General features: G+C 33.9%; 2 protein-coding genes and 1 non-coding gene across 7 annotated transcripts; 2 read left to right on the forward strand and 1 right to left on the reverse strand.

Annotated features, from left to right (window-relative positions):
• The first annotated feature begins 2,319 nt into the window (after positions 1–2,319).
• Positions 2,320–3,162, forward strand: LOC121773784 (50S ribosomal protein L7/L12-like). Its single transcript, XM_042170703.1, has one exon. The coding sequence runs from the start codon at positions 2,432–2,434 to the stop codon at positions 2,903–2,905; it is 474 nt and encodes a 157-aa protein (XP_042026637.1). The 5' UTR covers positions 2,320–2,431; the 3' UTR covers positions 2,906–3,162.
• A 1,372-nt stretch (positions 3,163–4,534) lies between these two features.
• On the reverse strand, positions 4,535–9,687 carry LOC121775370 (telomere repeat-binding factor 2-like). 5 transcript variants are annotated; one of them, XM_042172449.1, is made up of 8 exons: positions 9,432–9,687; positions 9,187–9,253; positions 8,051–8,236; positions 7,760–7,974; positions 6,857–6,941; positions 6,393–6,476; positions 4,891–5,241; positions 4,535–4,786 (listed from the first exon to the last, which is right to left on the reverse strand). In XM_042172449.1, exons 3-8 carry the CDS (start codon positions 8,198–8,200, stop codon positions 4,778–4,780), a joined length of 894 nt encoding a protein of 297 aa, XP_042028383.1. In that variant the 5' UTR covers positions 8,201–8,236; positions 9,187–9,253; positions 9,432–9,687; the 3' UTR covers positions 4,535–4,777. The 5 variants fall into 5 exon arrangements, with proteins under 5 accessions (XP_042028383.1, XP_042028382.1, XP_042028385.1 ...); XM_042172448.1 differs by having other exon boundaries at positions 9,187–9,208; positions 9,300–9,438; XM_042172451.1 differs by lacking the exon at positions 9,187–9,253.
• A 660-nt stretch (positions 9,688–10,347) lies between these two features.
• TRNAF-GAA lies at positions 10,348–10,420 on the forward strand. Its single transcript has one exon. It is a non-coding gene; the product is annotated as a tRNA-Phe (tRNA).
• Positions 10,421–18,225: the final 7,805 nt, after the last annotated feature.

Consider the following 18,225-nt stretch of genomic DNA (forward strand, 5'->3'; position numbering starts at 1 on the left):
AAATACTTATTTTCTCAATGATATCAACAAAGATTTCCTCCCTTTTTCTACCCCCGGATCATTTGCCACAACTGATGTTGTGACAGCTGTACCAGGCATTCGTTTATTTCCTTGCTGCATAAACAAAACAGTTTCCATCAGGATCATGAATACTTAAACCAGGCCATACTCAACTGAAGCATTGCAGCATTTGTAAGAAAATGTATATATTTTGAATTATTTACACATTTATCATAAAACTTAATACCATAAATAAGGCTGCAGGGCCCAGAGTCGGCAAGCGTGCAGCATCAACTACAATTGGTTCGTTGAAGACATACGACTTCAATACCTCAGTAGATGTCGTTTGAACATATCCAAAATCCTGTGATCAGAAGATATGTATTGGTACATAAACAGAAAGATAAATTTGTAGGGATTCTAAAAATGAACAAGAAAATTATAATTACTATACATAAAAAAAAGACATATCAAATATCAGGAAAATTCACTGGGATGTCGTATAAGAATCCCTCTACCTCCCTCTTAATTCAATGTGGTAATTTGGTACTATTAAACTGATCCCCCAAAAATATGTCAAATAACAAGGATAAAAATGTCCATGTCTTATTATTCTTAAGGCAACATGCAACTGATAAGGCTTATTTTATGCATCGATTTAGGGGTAAAATGTATGCTATTTGATCAGTTTATCGCGCAAAGCGAGTATTAATTGTGCAGGAATGTTGCTTGACCAAGGGCAACAAGGTCAAACTGATCAAGCTGGCACAGAAGGCGAAAAAGGCCAAAAACTTGTTGGGTTGATCAAGGAGGTGATCAAGCAGTTAGCCGGGGCACCACTACATTCTAGAAGGAAGACACGTGAGGCTGATGCGCTGGAAGGCGAATCCTCATTGTGTTATTGAAGAACCACGACATTCTAGAAGAAGGACACGTATCAATTGATGAGGCGCGCGATCCCAGCAAGGACGAATATTCGCTGCCTAAGTTGTTATCATAGCTGGAGGTTGTGTGAGGAACTTATAAATAGAGGATGCAGCGCCATAATAAGGATCATCTTCTTCTTCTTCGGCATCTTCTTCCTATTTCCTCACCTTTAGTTTAGTTTTCTGCCTGTTCCTGGTTCCAAGTTCTTCCCCAGTTCCAAAATAGCCTAGTTAAATAGTAGAATTGGTCAGTTAGAAGGAGAGCGACTAAAAGGAGCGCGACAGAGAAATCAATACCTGTTCGGCGCCGTCTCAAGTTCCGACCGAGGATTTCTCGGCTTTATTCGCTTTCTTGTTTTCTGAATCTGTTAGCTTAGTTAAATTTCGTTTTGTTACGTAGTTAAAGAATAGTTCTTGTTTTTCGCAAGTTCATAGCACTGTTTAGAGTTCTGAGTATAAAAATCAAAGTTGTTTGTTTTCGGAATTCTTGTTTACTGCTCCAGCTTAGTTTAGTTCTGAACATATGTCCATTTTATCATTTTGGTCCTAAACTTTATCTTTTGAATTTTTTGGTCCTGGACATTTCAAATCGGATCACAATTGGTCCTCCGTCAATAATTCCGTTAATATTTAACGGTCAACGATTTTAATCACAATTTTGACCAACTTAAACAATTTTTAATTATTTAATCATCAAAATTATTTTTTTAAATAAAATCATAAATTATTTATTAGAAATAATTAAATAATTTTTAAATAATTAAATTATTTATTCCAACTTAAATAATTTTTAAATAACAAAATTATTTGTGATTTTATTTAAAAAAATAATTTTGATGATTAAATAATAAAAAATTATTTAAGTTGGTCAAAATTGTGTTTATCATAAAAAAAATCATAAATTATTTATTACAACTTAAACAATTTTTAAATAATTAAATTATTTATGATTTTATTTAAAAATAATAATTTTGATGATTAAATACTTAAAATTTGTTTAAGTTGGTCAAAAATGTGTTTATCATCAAAAAAGCATAAATTATTTATTACAACTTAAACAATTTTTAAATAATCAAATTATTTATGATTTTATTTAAAAAAATATTTTTGATGATTAAATAATTAAAAATTGTTTAAGTTGGTCAAAATTGTGATTAAAATCGTTGACCGTTAAATAATAACGGAATTGTTAACGGATGACCAATTGTGATCCGATTTGAAATGTCCAAGACCAAAAAATTCAAAAGATAATGTTTAGGACCAAAATGATAAAATGAGCATATGTTCAGGATCAATTTTGGCATTTACTCAATATATAATTACCCCCAACTTTCTATAAACGAATGATCATTTATATAAAAGGATGTTACAAATTTCCCATAATAATAATAATAATAATAATTCTTCCAGCTTAGAACCCTAAACCCAACGGTGGCTCACAGCTTCGTCCTCACCCTACTTGTGAGATCAATGCAACTCTGAAACCCCCAAATTTTGTCCTACCCATGATGTCCTCTATAATTTCAAAAATCCCCTCCATGTCCCTCGCTAGGTCTCTCTTCCACCGGGCTCTCTGCACCGCCGTCGATACTCGAACCCAAAAGCTCGAGCGAATTGCCGAGGACCTGATTGCCCTCAACAAGATCGAGCGCCATGATTACGTCATTCTCTTTCGTCATAAAATGGGCTTGAATCGGTTCGGCGCCGCCGCGCAATCGCCTTCATCACCCGGATCATCTGCCCCTGCTGCTGCCGCCAAAGAGAAGACCGCGTTCGATGTGAAATTGGAGAAATTCGAGGCTTCGGCGAAGCTGAAGGTGATTAAGGAGATCAGATCTTTCACTGATTTGGGGTTGAAAGAGGCTAAGGATTTGGTGGAGAAAACACCGGCTGTGGTGAAGAAGGGGGTTACGAAGGAAGAGGCGGAGAAAATCGTGGCGAAGCTCAAGGAAATTGGCGCCACTGTGGTATTGGAATGAGGCCAGATTTGAATAGTTCGGTAGTTTTCCTCGACAGCAATTTTCGTATTGTTAGTTTGTTACATGCGTAATTTTGATTGAGATCATTCTGATTCGTGAATAGAAATGATACATTGCTTCAATGATTTCTCAGTTATTCGAAGCAATAGCATATAAATTCGATCAAGTTCATCTTAGTTATAAAAGATGGAATTTTGGACGAGATCAGATCTTCAGTGTGAATGAATACATTACTGAGAATCATGTCATTGCTATTACTGTTCACTATCTGTGAATAAATGCATTATCAATTGCTTGGTGTTGCATAACAGAGCTTTCTCAATATTGCCTTGTTTATTTGTTCCTTATTGTGGTGAGAACATGAATACTAGAGAATTCAGTGACTCCATACAAATCTAGCTCAGGCATTTAGGTCTGATTATCGTTCGTGCCTCTGCGTTGTCCTGAAATAGTTTATTTCTCCTGCAAAGAATGTTAAAAAATATGGTTTTGCTAAGTTTCTGTGTTCAGAGTGGCCTTAATGCAGAAGAATAAAGGGACATCTGAAAAGCTTCAGTGATCATATGGCTTCTTGTTGAAGTTCTGTGTTACGGACTCAATTCCCACATCGGTTGTGAGAACAATTGATGTGGGGTATATAGACTAAATGGGCTCTCTCTCCTAACAGACTAGTCTTTTGGGATGAGTTCTCCTGTTTGGTGTGTATCAATTGGTGTTTTCATTGAGAGCCCAAACGGCTCGGAGTGGTGGCCGAGCAACGAACTTGCCGTGACCAACGAGTGCGTTTGGGGCCGCTCGGAGTGGTGACCCACGGAGTGGTGGCCGGGCAAAGAATCCGCCGTGACCAACGAGAAGTGGTCTGGCAAAGAACCAGCCGTGACCAACGTGGTCGTGACCAACGAGGACGTTGGCCCTTAAAGGAGGGTCGAATGTTACGGACTCAATTCCCACATCGGTTGTGAGAACAACTAATGTGGGGTATATAGACTAAATGGGCTCTCTCTCCTAACAGGCTAGTCTTTTGGGATGAGTTCTCCTGTTTTGTCTGTATCATTCTGTTCTTGTTGATGCTTACTTAGCTGTTAAAGTCAGGAAATCTCCATATCTTGCGTTTCTTGTTTCCTGCATCAAAACCATGATGTTTCTAGAATCAGGTGAATTAGGATTTAGGACTGGGCAGTCGATTTTATGTGTAAGAGTTTGCATCTGTCACGGCCAGTTTTCCTCCAAGTAGGGGTGAGTTGGTATGTTTTTCTTTCCATGATGTTCAACTGTTCTTGCATTTGTCACGGCCAATTTAATTTATGATCTTTTTTGTCCTTGTTCTTTGAGTTAATTTTCCTAATAGGATTAAACCTGAGTTCCATTAGCAGCCTATGTATATGGCTTGTTTGACATTTGATTTGGGGTGTTGCAAAATTTGAGTTGTATTTCGTTTCACTTGGTGTTATTTTCTTCATGAATCAGTGGATTTTCAATCTTAGTAGTGGAGTGTATATTTTCGTTGCATCAATTATACTGTGCAACAAGCCTAGGTGTATATAAACGTTGTAGAGAGGCGGAAATGTAGTTTGATAGCTGTTATAACTGAATCGAACAAGAAAGCCACAATCTCAGGCTTACAGAAGATTGCTAAACAATGCATAGGTTTTGATTTTCTTTTTCCATTAACTTTAAAATGAAATTCAATAACCACTGCATAATGCAATTCTATTGTCATAGGAGTTTTGCAAGAAAATGAGTTTGGGACACAAACAACAAGCCGATGAAACTGGCAAAATTCATAGAGTCACAAATCTGCAACTTATCTACAATATATAGAGACACAAGCTTGCAAACGATGAGCTCCCCACAGGATGGCCTTCCATGTTATCAAATGTTCTGCACAGAAACAACCGAACGAGGCAATCAGATACAGAAGTCGAAATCTTGGACAATCGTTCAAGCAAGCAGAAATATAATATACGTAGAGGCTTCAACTATACCAGACACCGCATAGTTTGACAATTCAATGCCTTCTGGGCAGCATCAGCAAAACACTGTGCGGCTTCTGCTTCGGCCTCGGCTTCCTCGGCTTCCCTCGCTGCCGCCTCAGCTTCTGCTATCGCAGCTTCAGCCTCCGCAACTGCTATTGCAGCAGCTGCAGCAGCCTCCTCCGGGCTCATGCTCCTCATTTTCTCTAACTCGGCATCAATCTCAGCTTTATTAAGAAGTACAACGCCGCTTCCCTCCGCTTGAAAATGATTCTTCTTAGCTCCATATTCAAGCAACAACTTTGGTTCTTCCCCAGCACTAAAAGAAAGCAACTTTGGTGCAATTCTGTATTGATTCTTCACCTGTTAACCAGACGCTACAAATTATCAAGTTGAAGACCATAACGACTCGACCTCTTAATTTTTTACTTCCTTTTTCCATCTATGTAGAGGTAATTTGATTTCTTATTGTATACATATGACTCCATAACCGAAGCTCAAAAGGTTTGATACGACAACAAAAGCTCAGAAATCTTTTTCACTCAGACACAATTATAGCACCAAAAGTACACTCTTTTACCCAGCCTCTCAGATATCTCCTGTTCATCGCATAACAATAACTACACAGTTTATGAAACATGTCCATTAATCACCCAACTGGAAAGGAGTCAAATATCTAATACTCTCACATAGAAATCTCTGGTAGAGGTTGGTTGAAGAATCACCGCTGTCGTAAGACCCAAATTTTAACAAATTTTCGAACAAAATGGCGAAGGATAGAAGAACTCATATTCAAGAAAGAAGCAAATAAAAGAGCAACAGGGAATGATCCTCATTGAATATGAAGCTGCCAAGCAAACTACTGCTGCCAAAAGCACTAGTCTTCAAGCAATCCTAAATAGTGGCCTAACTCTAAGCCCCTAGGTGTACAATAAAATATACTCCCTCCGTTCCCTAAAAATAGGAACTTTTGAAACGGCACAAGTTTTAATGCAAAATTGGTAAAGTAAGAGAGAGATAGAAAGAAAAGTGTGTTAGTTGAAAATGGGTCCCACCTCATTAGAGAGAGAAATTTCCTAAAAAAAATAGACAGTTTCTATTTTTAGGGGATGGTGGGAGTAAAAAACATAGCCAATTCCTCTAACCCATGCCAACGCCAAATAAGTGTATATTCAAAACATCTCAGCCAGGGTTGTTGGTTCACCCTCGCCCACCAGGCCACCACATATATAGCCGGAAATAAATGCCACCCTCCCAATTTTCTGCTAAACTAATTAAATGATTAGATCACTATGTATTAAGAATCGCATCATTTGGATCCCCTGTGATGGCATGTTTACATTGCAAGGACATGAATGAAGCAGCATGCATGAAAAATGAATATATTTGACAAAGGCTAGTAGACACTAGGTACTTACTATCTAATGGAGTAATCAGTAACTTACAGCACTAAAACATGTAAATTTGAGATTCCCCCCGGAAAGAAACAGGAACTATTTTCTAAAGTGATATACCTTAATTAGCCGTCCATTTTCTGTCAAAATCTTCAAATTTGCAGCCAAAGTCCTCTCAAGTTCTGGAAGGGCTGAGTAATTTTCCTACACATATACCATATATCATGTCAGATTCAGAAACTCATGCTCATAGAAGATATAAGAAAACTCTTAAAGGAATAGAAGATATAAGAAAACTCTTAAAGGAAGGACTTGCTATTCGTGAAGCATAGCTTCAACCAAATCGTACAGTGGCTGTTCTCATATGAAAATTATAGCAGAAATGAGTGGAGAATTAAAATTTTCTTTTTGCAGGACATGAGTTTATCAAAAAGTAAATTATGTACCTTCAAAACTCTAGCAATCACAATATACTATTACTATCAAACACCAGCATTTTCTCAATTTTCAGCAGATTGACTTTTTAGTCAATTTTATTTAGAAGTCTAAAAAGCCATGAACATCAAAAGACAGAAAAGAAGTACCTCTACATATTGCATAATTGCAGGCCGACTAGATCCTCGAGGTTCCTTTAACTTTGTTATAGCCTCCAGAATAACATCATCCATCCTGCATTCACAGCCAAAAGCCTCAAATGATGTATTTAAGAAGAGCATCTAGAACAAATTCATTCTGTATGAATTATAGAAATATAATGATTTTCAAATATAATTTGAGTTTAACGCATTTAGAACAGGAGCAACGCATCTTATGGAGCTTGTTCTTATAACTAAATCAAGCAATGGACCAGTGTGTAGCCATAGTTCAAGCACATGAAGCAACAAAACAAATCCTTTCCTCCTCCTACCAGGTAGAAAGTTTATCCGCGAACATGCACACACAAGAGAAACTGTCAAAGTTGCAAGTTCATCTTACGAAGCAACTAGGACAGATGTTCGAAAATAAATTATTGAAGGGATGTGATTTTCCTGTATGCTTAAAACAGGCCAGCCTATCTTTACAGTCGGAAGGCATCAAATGACTAAATAGGAGCATCTATAACAGAGTCATATGACTTCTAAAAACATTTCTTAAGATTCCCAAACATGTATACACATATAACAACCCATGGAAAATTACAAATTAACCTTCCGAGGCGGCTAAGCCGCACCTCTGAAAATAAATTATTGAAAGAAAGGTGTTTTTCTACACGATTACAGCAATTGCAACACGAGAGCACTAAGCGACCACAAGAATTATGGCAAGGAAAAAATCAACATAGCCTTAAAAAATTATTAAATAAATTAATTGTACTACCTCCATTAAATGATTGGACGAGTTCTAAAAAGATAGAAGGAAAAAAATTTAGGAGGAAAGTGGGTTATGAAGAAGCTGGTTAGTAATTTACAAATTTAAAATTGGCACTTCACGAGGTTATGTATTCCAACCTTGATATGTTTTTCTTGAATTTTACATCCTGGGATATTTCATTGGACACTGCAATAGAAGTTACACCAAGAACTTCATCCTTATCCACCACCATGCTACTAGCCGTAGTGTCCTCCTCTCGCTTGGGGGTAAGCTGACTGCCTTTAATAGAAACCCTAGCCCTATGGCGGGATCCAAGACCATTTGCCATGCAATTCAGATTTCTCCACTTATCCTAAACCAGAAGAAGTCCTCTAAAATATATTAATTCTGCAATGCAAAGGATACGATAAAGATCTACTAATCAATACCTTAAGGTCCACATTAGAACGTGACCGCAAGACTGTGGTGAACTCTGGATCTTTAAGAATAGTACTCCATTTTCCCATTCCATATTTTTGAATGCCAGCTTTAAGAGCAGCTTCTTCTTCCGATGTCCACTTCTGCTTAGGGGCACCCATCGCAGACCTAGTGAGTAATGCTAGTTTTTGTTAAACCTGCCAGATGCAGAGACATCGAACAATTAGAGAATAGATACAATACTAACGCCTAGAATAATAGAATGAAGTGATAACAAATAAAAGAAAGTAACGAAACGGTGTATTTTCCGTATATAGTTACGAAATTTGCTCAGGATCATTATTACTATAAGATGATCATTATCAATTAAGACTTTTATATACAGAAACTCCTTTATTTTTTTAAAAAGATGAGTATCTCAGCATTTAATGACTCCTAACCAAATCCCGAATACGACGAATACAATAATCAACCAAAAGATTATGGCACATCCTAAATAGGTAGATAATACCCCGAAGCAACAACCTTTCACCTGCTATACTTTGCATATCAAATTTAGACATGCAAGAAACATACTATGATCAGAACACTGCAATCCAAAATCCAGTCTGAGGCTATAATAAATTGGATACGACACGTGCTTTAGATAAACTGATCAATAATAGAGAATGCAGCATTTGCAACTAATCACAAGCCACAAGAACTAGAAGTATATAGAAACAAGTTTCAAGAACTCATTAACAAACTCCAACAATGATCTGGAAAACAGTGATGCAGAGAAATGCAGCACACCAATTCATGTGAACATTAACCGTTACCAAAAAACGCAGAACCTTAATTTTCTAAGTTATAACAAAACCGATATGGAAGTCAAAATTCCAGACTAATACACAGAGCTGTCCAATAAAGTGAAGAGACCAGCTCCTTTTTCATGAAAATCATCTGCAACATAAAAAGAAATCCTTTTGAGGTGAATCACGCGTTAAGTCGAGATGATTCTGCCCACTAACATCTTATTCAAGCTACATCATTCCATCGCATGAAAAGGGCAAACGCAATTTCGTGTTTCAAAATTGGAAGAAAAAAAAACAGGAAAGCAAAGACCATTCCTTCAAAGGTAAAGGAGCTCTGAATAGAGTAGCCATACCCGGAGTAGAGGCGCGTGATTCCTAAAAAAATGTTGAAGGAGAAGTCTGATTTATGCAATTGAAACCCTAATTGACATAAAGTCGGCAATAGGAAGAATTAATGAGTTCCTACCTTGTTTGTGAATGTCCGACGCATAGTTTCTGATTCTGGAAGAATCATCCAGCTATGCCATACACACTACTGTTGGTGTGAGCAATAAACAACACTCAATTTTGTAGTAATAATTTCATTTGGTAGCTTTACCTGGTATAGGACCAATTCATTTCCCAAGCATGTCATGACTCCACTCACAATTTTGATTTACGCTGACTCAACATTTCTTAACAGATTTGTGATAATAATTTTACTTTTTCTATAGTAGATTTGGTTATTGTCTACACAATATTCGAAGTTAAATCCAACCGGATGAGTATGACTGAAGGGAATAGCAAACCCCTAGTCTGATGTCTGGACCATGCCTCCACCACAACCACCTCGATCTATATTAGCACTTCGAGTGGGTGGACCGGTGGAGGAAGAATGGCTCGACATCCTAAAAATTTATGAAATATGGGACAAATGAATGTAATAACAAAGTACTCTCTTCGTCTGCCATTAATAGTCCTAGTTTACTATTTTAATTTGTCCGTCATTGGGAGTCCTGGTTCACTTTTATTATAAATGGTAAATAGACCCCACATTTCATTAACTTATTCTACTCACGTTTTATTATAAAACTAGTACTTCATTCGTCCCTGAAAAGTATGAACTATTTCATTTTTAGTCTGTACCTGAAAAGTATTATGAACTTTCTAATTTTAGAAACTCTTTTCTCTTTATTGAGGCTCAACCTATTATGCACTAACAATAGTTTATTTACCTTTTCTTTCTATATCTCTTACTGTACTAAATTACCAATTACATAAAACTCGTGCTGAACTAAATGTTTATACTTTTCAAGGACGAATGGAGTATATAAAATGGGTCCCACGTTCCACTTTTTTTCCTCCCACTTTCCTTCATACTTCATAGTATATTTTAAAACTGATACTGAGCTGGTTTTCATGAAATCTAAAGTGGGAAATGGGATTCACTAGTAAAAAATAATGATATGTTTGGTGTAGTTCATTTTCTGCCCCCACAAATAATATATTGCAGACAAAGTTTATAAAAATCAATTGCGGGGATAGCTCAGTTGGGAGAGCGTCAGACTGAAGATCTGAAGGTCACGTGTTCGATCCACGTTCACCGCATTTACTTTTTTTTTTACTATTTCAGTTTAATTTTTTGATACTTTCCCCCTTTTTCCTTACTTTCCACGTTCACCGCATTTACTTTTTTTTTTTACTATTTCAGTTTAATTTTTTGATACTTTCCCCCTTTTTCCTTACTTCGTTCTCTGCATTTACTTTTTTTTTTTTACTATTTCAGTTCAATTTTTGATACTTTCTCCTTTTTCCCTACTTTATTTCGCAGCTTATATACAGTAACTATTTTTTATTTACACCAAGTTTGTTAAATAAGAAATAACTTGTTTTTTAATCGAATAGCTTAAATAATGCGAATTTGAAATATATCACTTTCTAATATATATCTAGACAGTGTATTGCGTTATGCACACTTCGAGAAAATAAGATAGAAATAATAGTATATTGATGAATTTATAATAACGATTAGGATTATGAGACAAAAACAATTAGGCCATGTTTGGTTGCCAGGATTCTGTCCGGAAAAGTAATCTGATTCCTTAAATTTTAAATTCTTGTGTTTGTTTCCGTTTTTAATCAAACTGTGAAAGTAATCAAAATCCTGAAATAAGGAAAGTTAGTACAACTTTCCAGGATTCTGAATCCTAACTTTTCTTAGGTATTCTTTTTCCCAGTTTTAGGATTCTTACATATTTAATGCAATATAGTACAGTTTATTACTCCCTCCGTCCCGAGCTACTCGCTCATTTTCTTTTCGGCACGGAGATTAAGGAATGAGTGTATAGGAAAGTCAAAAATGACGGCTATAGGTGAAAATTTTTACTAAAAATGGAAAGAGTGCAAGTAACTTGGGACGCCCAAAAAGGAAATACGTGCGAGTAGTGCGGGACGGAGGGAGTATTATTATTATTATCATTATTGTTATTATTTATTACAATGTTTTAAAAATAATTTAAAAGTATAAACCATACTTAATTTCAGGATAATAAATAACTATAATTCAAATTATCATAATTATAACTATATTATTAATATTTTATTTTATTTTTATAATAATAATAATAATAATTTATTAAATAATTAAATATAATTATAATTATATAATAATATAATAATTATTAATTTATAAATTAGTAATTAACAATAAAATTGTAGTGAAATTTTAAATTATAAAATTTATTCAATTAAAAATTAAGTAAATATAATGATAATAATAATAATAATAATCTTATTATATTATTATATTATTATATATTATGATGTATAATCCATATTTAAACTATCCATCGTAATAATAAATAAAATAATATAATTATTATCATTTGTAATTAATAATTTATTAAATAATACTCCCTCCGTCCCGAGCTACTCGCTCATTTCCTTTTCGGCTCGAAGATTAAGGAATGAGTGTATAGGAAAGTCAAAAATGACGGCTGTAGGTGAAATTTTTTACTAAAAATGGAAAGAGTGCAAGTAACTTGGGACGCCCAAAAAGGAAATAAGTGCGAGTAGTGCGGGACGGAGGGAGTATGTATTATTTTTTTTTAATAAAAAATGATAAATATATTTTTAGTTTAGTGTTTAAATCAAATATATACTTTCAAATCTTGATATTTTCCAAACACGGGAAAGTAAAGTTATTAGAAATCATATTCCCGGGATTCATTTTCCCAGGAATCATTTTTCTTACCAACTTTACTTTCCCGCCAACCAAACATGGCCCTAGAGTTTAAAGCAATCAAAGTTTACTCTACAATAATTCTCATAAGTTAATATTTGAAATAGGGGTAAAATATGTTATCGGGAAATTGAAAACTAGGAGAGAACCAAAAATTGTTTTGTAATGATCATACTTAAAACATAATGATCCAATTTAAATTTGTAATTGTTTTTTTAAATAATCAACACATTCTTATTTAATCCTTAATTTTCTCTTTTTCTTAATTGAATTAACTAATAAAAAATCATCATGGCTAATATATCCTTGTGATGACCTAAATCTCCTACAAAATTATATACTGCTCCATATGAGATAATTAATCCAACCGGTTAATTTATGGGATTTTGGTCTCTACTATCATTAATTTTGCCAAAAATTTGCTATAGTATTTCCCATAAACTATAAAAGTGGTATGAAAAATCACAAACTTTGGCGGAGCGTGTTTCATTCCCAAATCCCAACCCAACCCATTTTAAAATTTTCTGGCTAAATACATTCTACATAGACAATTATAAAGTGTGTGATACACCAAAAAAAGAAATATTACTACGTCGTTTTATTTCCCAAATACTAAAACTAATTTCAATCCTAATTAAAAGATACGATGACTCTGTACGACATAACCATTTATGCAAGAAAATCACGACACATCCAACAATGCAACGTTCGAATCACGTTGAAACACACGATACAACAACAGTGCAACCATTTGACACGTGATACTCCACGCGAAGAGAAGTAGTGACACTACTTTCTAATCTTTCATACTAAATGACTGCATAACACTATTTGACCAAAGATTAATAATTTAAGCTTTAATTCTACTAACAAAATTTGAAGTCAAGACTTTGGGTTTCCGACATTAATCACTCTACAATTAGGTTATATATGCACACGATTGACCTGCTTTTTTATTGATAAATAAAAAAAAATTAAATACTGTGTAATAATATACTCAAACATGAGACATTTGGCCTCAAGTATTAACCACTATATTATCAGACCATCATATACATTAACTTGCTTTTTATTATACAATTGAATGGTTCGATTTGATGCAATTAGTACAATTTGTAAAAATCATGGATTAAATATGCCCGGTTAATGGTTTTGACCAAAGAATAAATGTGACGAGACATTTAATTTTGTGAAATTAAATGATATAGCGTCGATCTACATTTTACGTAGATAAATGTAGTATATTCACTTTCTCAAATCCGATTTCCGGTGAGTGAGAAATAGTGGATTAAAGTTGGGCATAATTAGCTTTTAATTAAAGCTTGGAGCATGTGCTTATGGAATAATTAACTAGTGTTAATTATCCCACATTGGAAGATTAATACATCTTTAATGTGTTTAAATTAAGTGACTTTATGTTACTTAATAATTATAGTGGATCAAGATGGGTGAAAAAGCCCACACGCGCGCACACGCGCGCGCCGCCGCCGCCGCCCGCCCCGCCCGTGCTCGTGCTCGTGCTCGTGGGCTTGATCTCGATCTTGATCTTGGACTTGGATCTTGGCAATTGGTCTTTGGGTGGTCTTTGGGCTTGGGGCTTGGCCCAAACTATTCTTTTTGGACCACCGCCAAGTCAGCAATCCAAGTGGCTTGACACGTCGTCAAGCGAGGCACAGTCACGGGGTGCCACGTGAGAAATCCACACGCTCCACACACGGATGGCACACTCCTGCCACACGCCTGTAACCGACGTCGGTTACGAATTGGCCATGATGAGCCTTCAATGGCTGGTTGACCCTGCATGAGGCTAGCCATACCACTGCATTAGGACACAACACATACCAGCATTCTCTGCATAAGCTCTCTCCCTCTCTCTGCATTGTCCTTCTGTCGAAGCTCTGCCCTCTCCTCCATCCAATTCGCCGGAGCTCTACTGATTGCGGTGCTGCATCAATAGAGACGTAGCCGTTTTACCTTTGGGGACGACACGCCAAACCGAAGAGCACTACCGGGGAGTATCTCGTCTTGCGGGAAGAGGCCTCCTCGACTCGGCTCAAACTTTTTTCACGGTTACTGTTTCGTTTTTACATTTGTAATCTCATTCTAGTTCAGTTTCCTCTTTTGTATTCCTTCTTTTGGGTTGTATTACGCCCGGCTCTTATCTCTTGTAATCCAGAAACCAACACAATTGAACTATAAGAATTATTAAGATGATATTCAGTTCATTATATAAAATAATAGAGAGATACAATATGTGATAAACCATAATATGATCTCTCTATGATTAATTAGTCTCAGAGGTGAATGTGAGATGATTAGTTATAAGATATGATCTAATCTTGGTATTATGAGGGTGTGTCAAAATACATTGTTACATAACGAACTTTTGAGAAGAATACTAAATAGTTACATTCATTGAGCGATGAACATAAAAACAACGGGTTACAAATATACCCCAAAAGCTCTAAATAGCCTAGTGGTAAGTGGTAAGATCATATCCAACAGTACTGCAAAACCTAAAATACAGTAGAATAATCCTCCAATAGTACTGTAAAACCAATCTCATTATAAGTTTTTGGAAAAAAAATACCATCTTTAGGTTTGCACTTAAAGTATACCAAAAACACTTTTCATAATTTGAGTTATTGCATTCAAGTCCAAATCTATTCATATTTATGAAAATAGAAGAAGAGAAGGAAGAGAAACTAACATAGAAAAAAAAAACTTACATGGAGAAGTTACCGGGAGAAGGAAGCGGAGCGTAGTGAGAAGAATAATCCTAATCTAATCTTATTAATATTTGATTTAGTTATTAAATAATGGGCTGGCCCATATTAGTATTATATTATTTAATATAATTAGAAGAACATAATCTAATTATTTTGCTAAGAAAGAGCAGTCACTTTATTCCTGTACATAACCCAATTTTATTATATACATTAATAACTAGCGGTACAAATAAAATCTATGGAAACGATTATTTTGTTAGTTAATGAAATACTATACGTATTTAATTTAATTTAAGATATTGACAAAGTGCTATAGGGTTAGTGTGTAATTTTATATAAAATATATAGGTATGATTGAAAAGTATAAAAAGTTAGTGGGTGGGGAATATTCTTTTGGGTTTGAGTTTAGTGTAAATGGTTGGAGTAAAATCAATATTTAACGTGACATTTACACTAAAATGAGTTTGAGTTTAGTGTAATCGTTAGAGATGCTTTAATAGCCTCAACATGGGTTCAAATCCTATCTAGTGTGGTTTTTGGCTATTCACTACCTCGGAGTTTTATTCATGGTTTCTAATTAATGTTTGAAGAAGTATAAATTATTTGTTCTCTCATCAAGAATTTAATATTTAGGAGTATCATTTATGGTTTCTAATTATGTAGAATATGATGTGTTTTGTTTTAATTTAAATTTTTAAACTTTTTCCAGACTAAAACTAAAATAAAATTCTTGTTATATAAACATCAAAGAACCACCGTTCTTGCGAAATATTTTTAAGTAGTTAACACTAAAAATATCTTGTTTGCACACAATGAAGGGACTCGTTGTAAAAAACAATTGAGATAATAGAAGAAAAGAGATTGATTGAATTTTTAATACCTAAGTCACTATAAAATTCTGAATACGCAACTGGTTTCTGTGTAGACAAGATTAACATATGATTAACACAGTAACACTTTAAATATGATTGACAAATCATTAACAATATTTTTTAATGAGAAATTTCGGAATAAGAGTTTAAATTCGCTGACCTTTCGTAATTAGGGATTCAATTCACTGACTTTTCGTAATTTGGGATCGAGGCATGCGTATTTTTCGTAACAAGGGATTTATGATATTTTAGCTTATTTATGTGTTTTTTTAATATTATTTCCCCCTAATCATTTATCAATCGTCTAAATTATCCTCTTCAAATTTTTACCTAAAAATGATATCTAAACATCTTCCCACTACTGTGTCAGTTTTTATACTGTTTCTTTTTCTCATTTCACATCTGTGCTGTTTCTTTTTCTCATTTCACGTCAATTAATTCATTTCTAATTAAATTCGCATAACTCTTTTGTATCGTGAATCAAAATATTTATGAAATAAAACTATAAACAACAAACACATGTATTTTACTTGATCAAATTAATCTCTAGTTTCTCATCATACAAAATTATTATTTATGTCCCATTAAATATCTCATATTTCATTTTTAATTCCTGAACAAATGTCACATAGGGCTGACAATTTTTGACACGATACGATAATCCGACACGAATCCGCACGAAATTATTGGGTTTGGATCAAGCCTTATTGGGTTCGTGTCCTTATCAGGTTGACCCGTTAAGAACCCGATAATTCTGGGTTGGGTTCGGGTTGGATGCGGATAACCCATTAAGAAATAACATTATTATTTTTTATTATTATTAAAAAAATATATTTTACTTTAGTTTTAAAATTTATTGTAAATCAGGTTTAAATCATATAAAACAGATTTCAATCGTGTAAATTAGGTTGAAAAACAAGGTTTGATTGTGCAATATTAGATTTAATCTTGTAATATTAGGTTATAATCGTGTAATATCAGGTTTGAGTCATTATCGTGTTGTGTCAACCCAAATTATATCGTGTCGTTAACGGGTTCGTGTCGGATGCGGGTCGTGTTCGGGTTTGAAGGTAGCAGGTTGGGTTCGTGTTCGGGTTTAGAGTTTTCTTAACAGGTCGGATTCGGGTTAGGCCCTGATAATGACCCAATCCGCACGATTTGCCACCCCTAATGTCACATATCACTTTACTATTTGTTTTAATGGATCTCATATTTTATTAACTCAATATAAACTGGTATGTGAAAGTATGTCTCACAATCCACTAATTTTTTCCACTCAATTTCCTTTATAAAGTCCAATAATTTTTTAAGACTTGCACCGATCAGATATGAGAAAATAATGGGGACCAACTTAATATTTATTTATTAAAATTTGAGTTTAAAAAACTTGGATCTTTAAACTTTATAAACTCTACGTTTGAATTTATCAAACCTAATAATAAATTTTTATTTAATGAAAATGAAATGAGCTCATTTATTTTCGCTTAGGATTTATATCGAGTTTATTGTGAAGAAATATGACAAAGGATTAAAGTAGCCAAAACTTCCCTCACGTTTGTTGTGAAAATCACATAGATCTTTGACGTTACATCTGAATGGATCATTAAATTCTTAAAAATCTGAAGGGATAATTTAGACAATTGATAAATAGTTATAGGGAAATAATATTAAAAAAACACATAAATAAGTTAAAATATCAGAAATCTCTTATTACGAAGAATACGCATGCATCGATCCCAAATTACGAAAGGTCAGCGAATTGAATCCCTAATTACGAAAGGTCAGCGAATTTAAGCCATTATTATGAAATTTCTCTTTTTTAATACATGATGAGTAATAAAATACAAATGTAGAAGAATACTAGTTGAGATGAAAATGTCTGAATTTATATTCACCTAAATTCGTATCGTAAATAAAAACTTATCCTTTTTCTATTTCTTAAAAGAAAGAGGGAACATCATTTTTGGTCCACGAACTTTGTCAAAGTATCATTTTAGGTCCGTGAACTTTGAAAATATCATTTTAGATCCGTGAACTTTGAGTTAGTGTCATTTGAGGTACTTTTTACTATTTTCAAGTTTTTTTAGACGAAAATACCCTCAATACCTTAAAATGTACGTATATATTTTTAATAAATTTATCATATACTCATATTTTTTTATAAATATCTTTACAATATATTTTTGACAAATTTTCTAAATATAATTTGACCTTAAATATTATCACTTAATTTTGTGACATGCAAGTAAAATTGCTTCTTCAATTTTTTATATTAATTTTTTTAAAAATTGAATAAAGAACTTTATTTAATAATAAAAAATTGAATAAAGATCTTTTTATAAACATCTTTACAATATATTTTTGACAAATTTTCTAAATATAATTTGACCTTCAATATTATCATTTAATTTTGTGACATGCAGGAAAACATCTTTATTCAATTTTTTATTATTAAAGAAAAGTTCTTTATTCAATTTAAAAAAAAATTAATATAAAAAATTGAAGAAGCAATTTTACTTGCATGTCACAAAATTAAGTGATAATATTTAAGGTCAAATTATATTTAGAAAA

Source organism: Salvia splendens, chromosome 17 (assembly GCF_004379255.2).
Source record: "Salvia splendens isolate huo1 chromosome 17, SspV2, whole genome shotgun sequence".
In the NCBI taxonomy this organism is placed as follows: domain Eukaryota; kingdom Viridiplantae; phylum Streptophyta; class Magnoliopsida; order Lamiales; family Lamiaceae; genus Salvia; species Salvia splendens.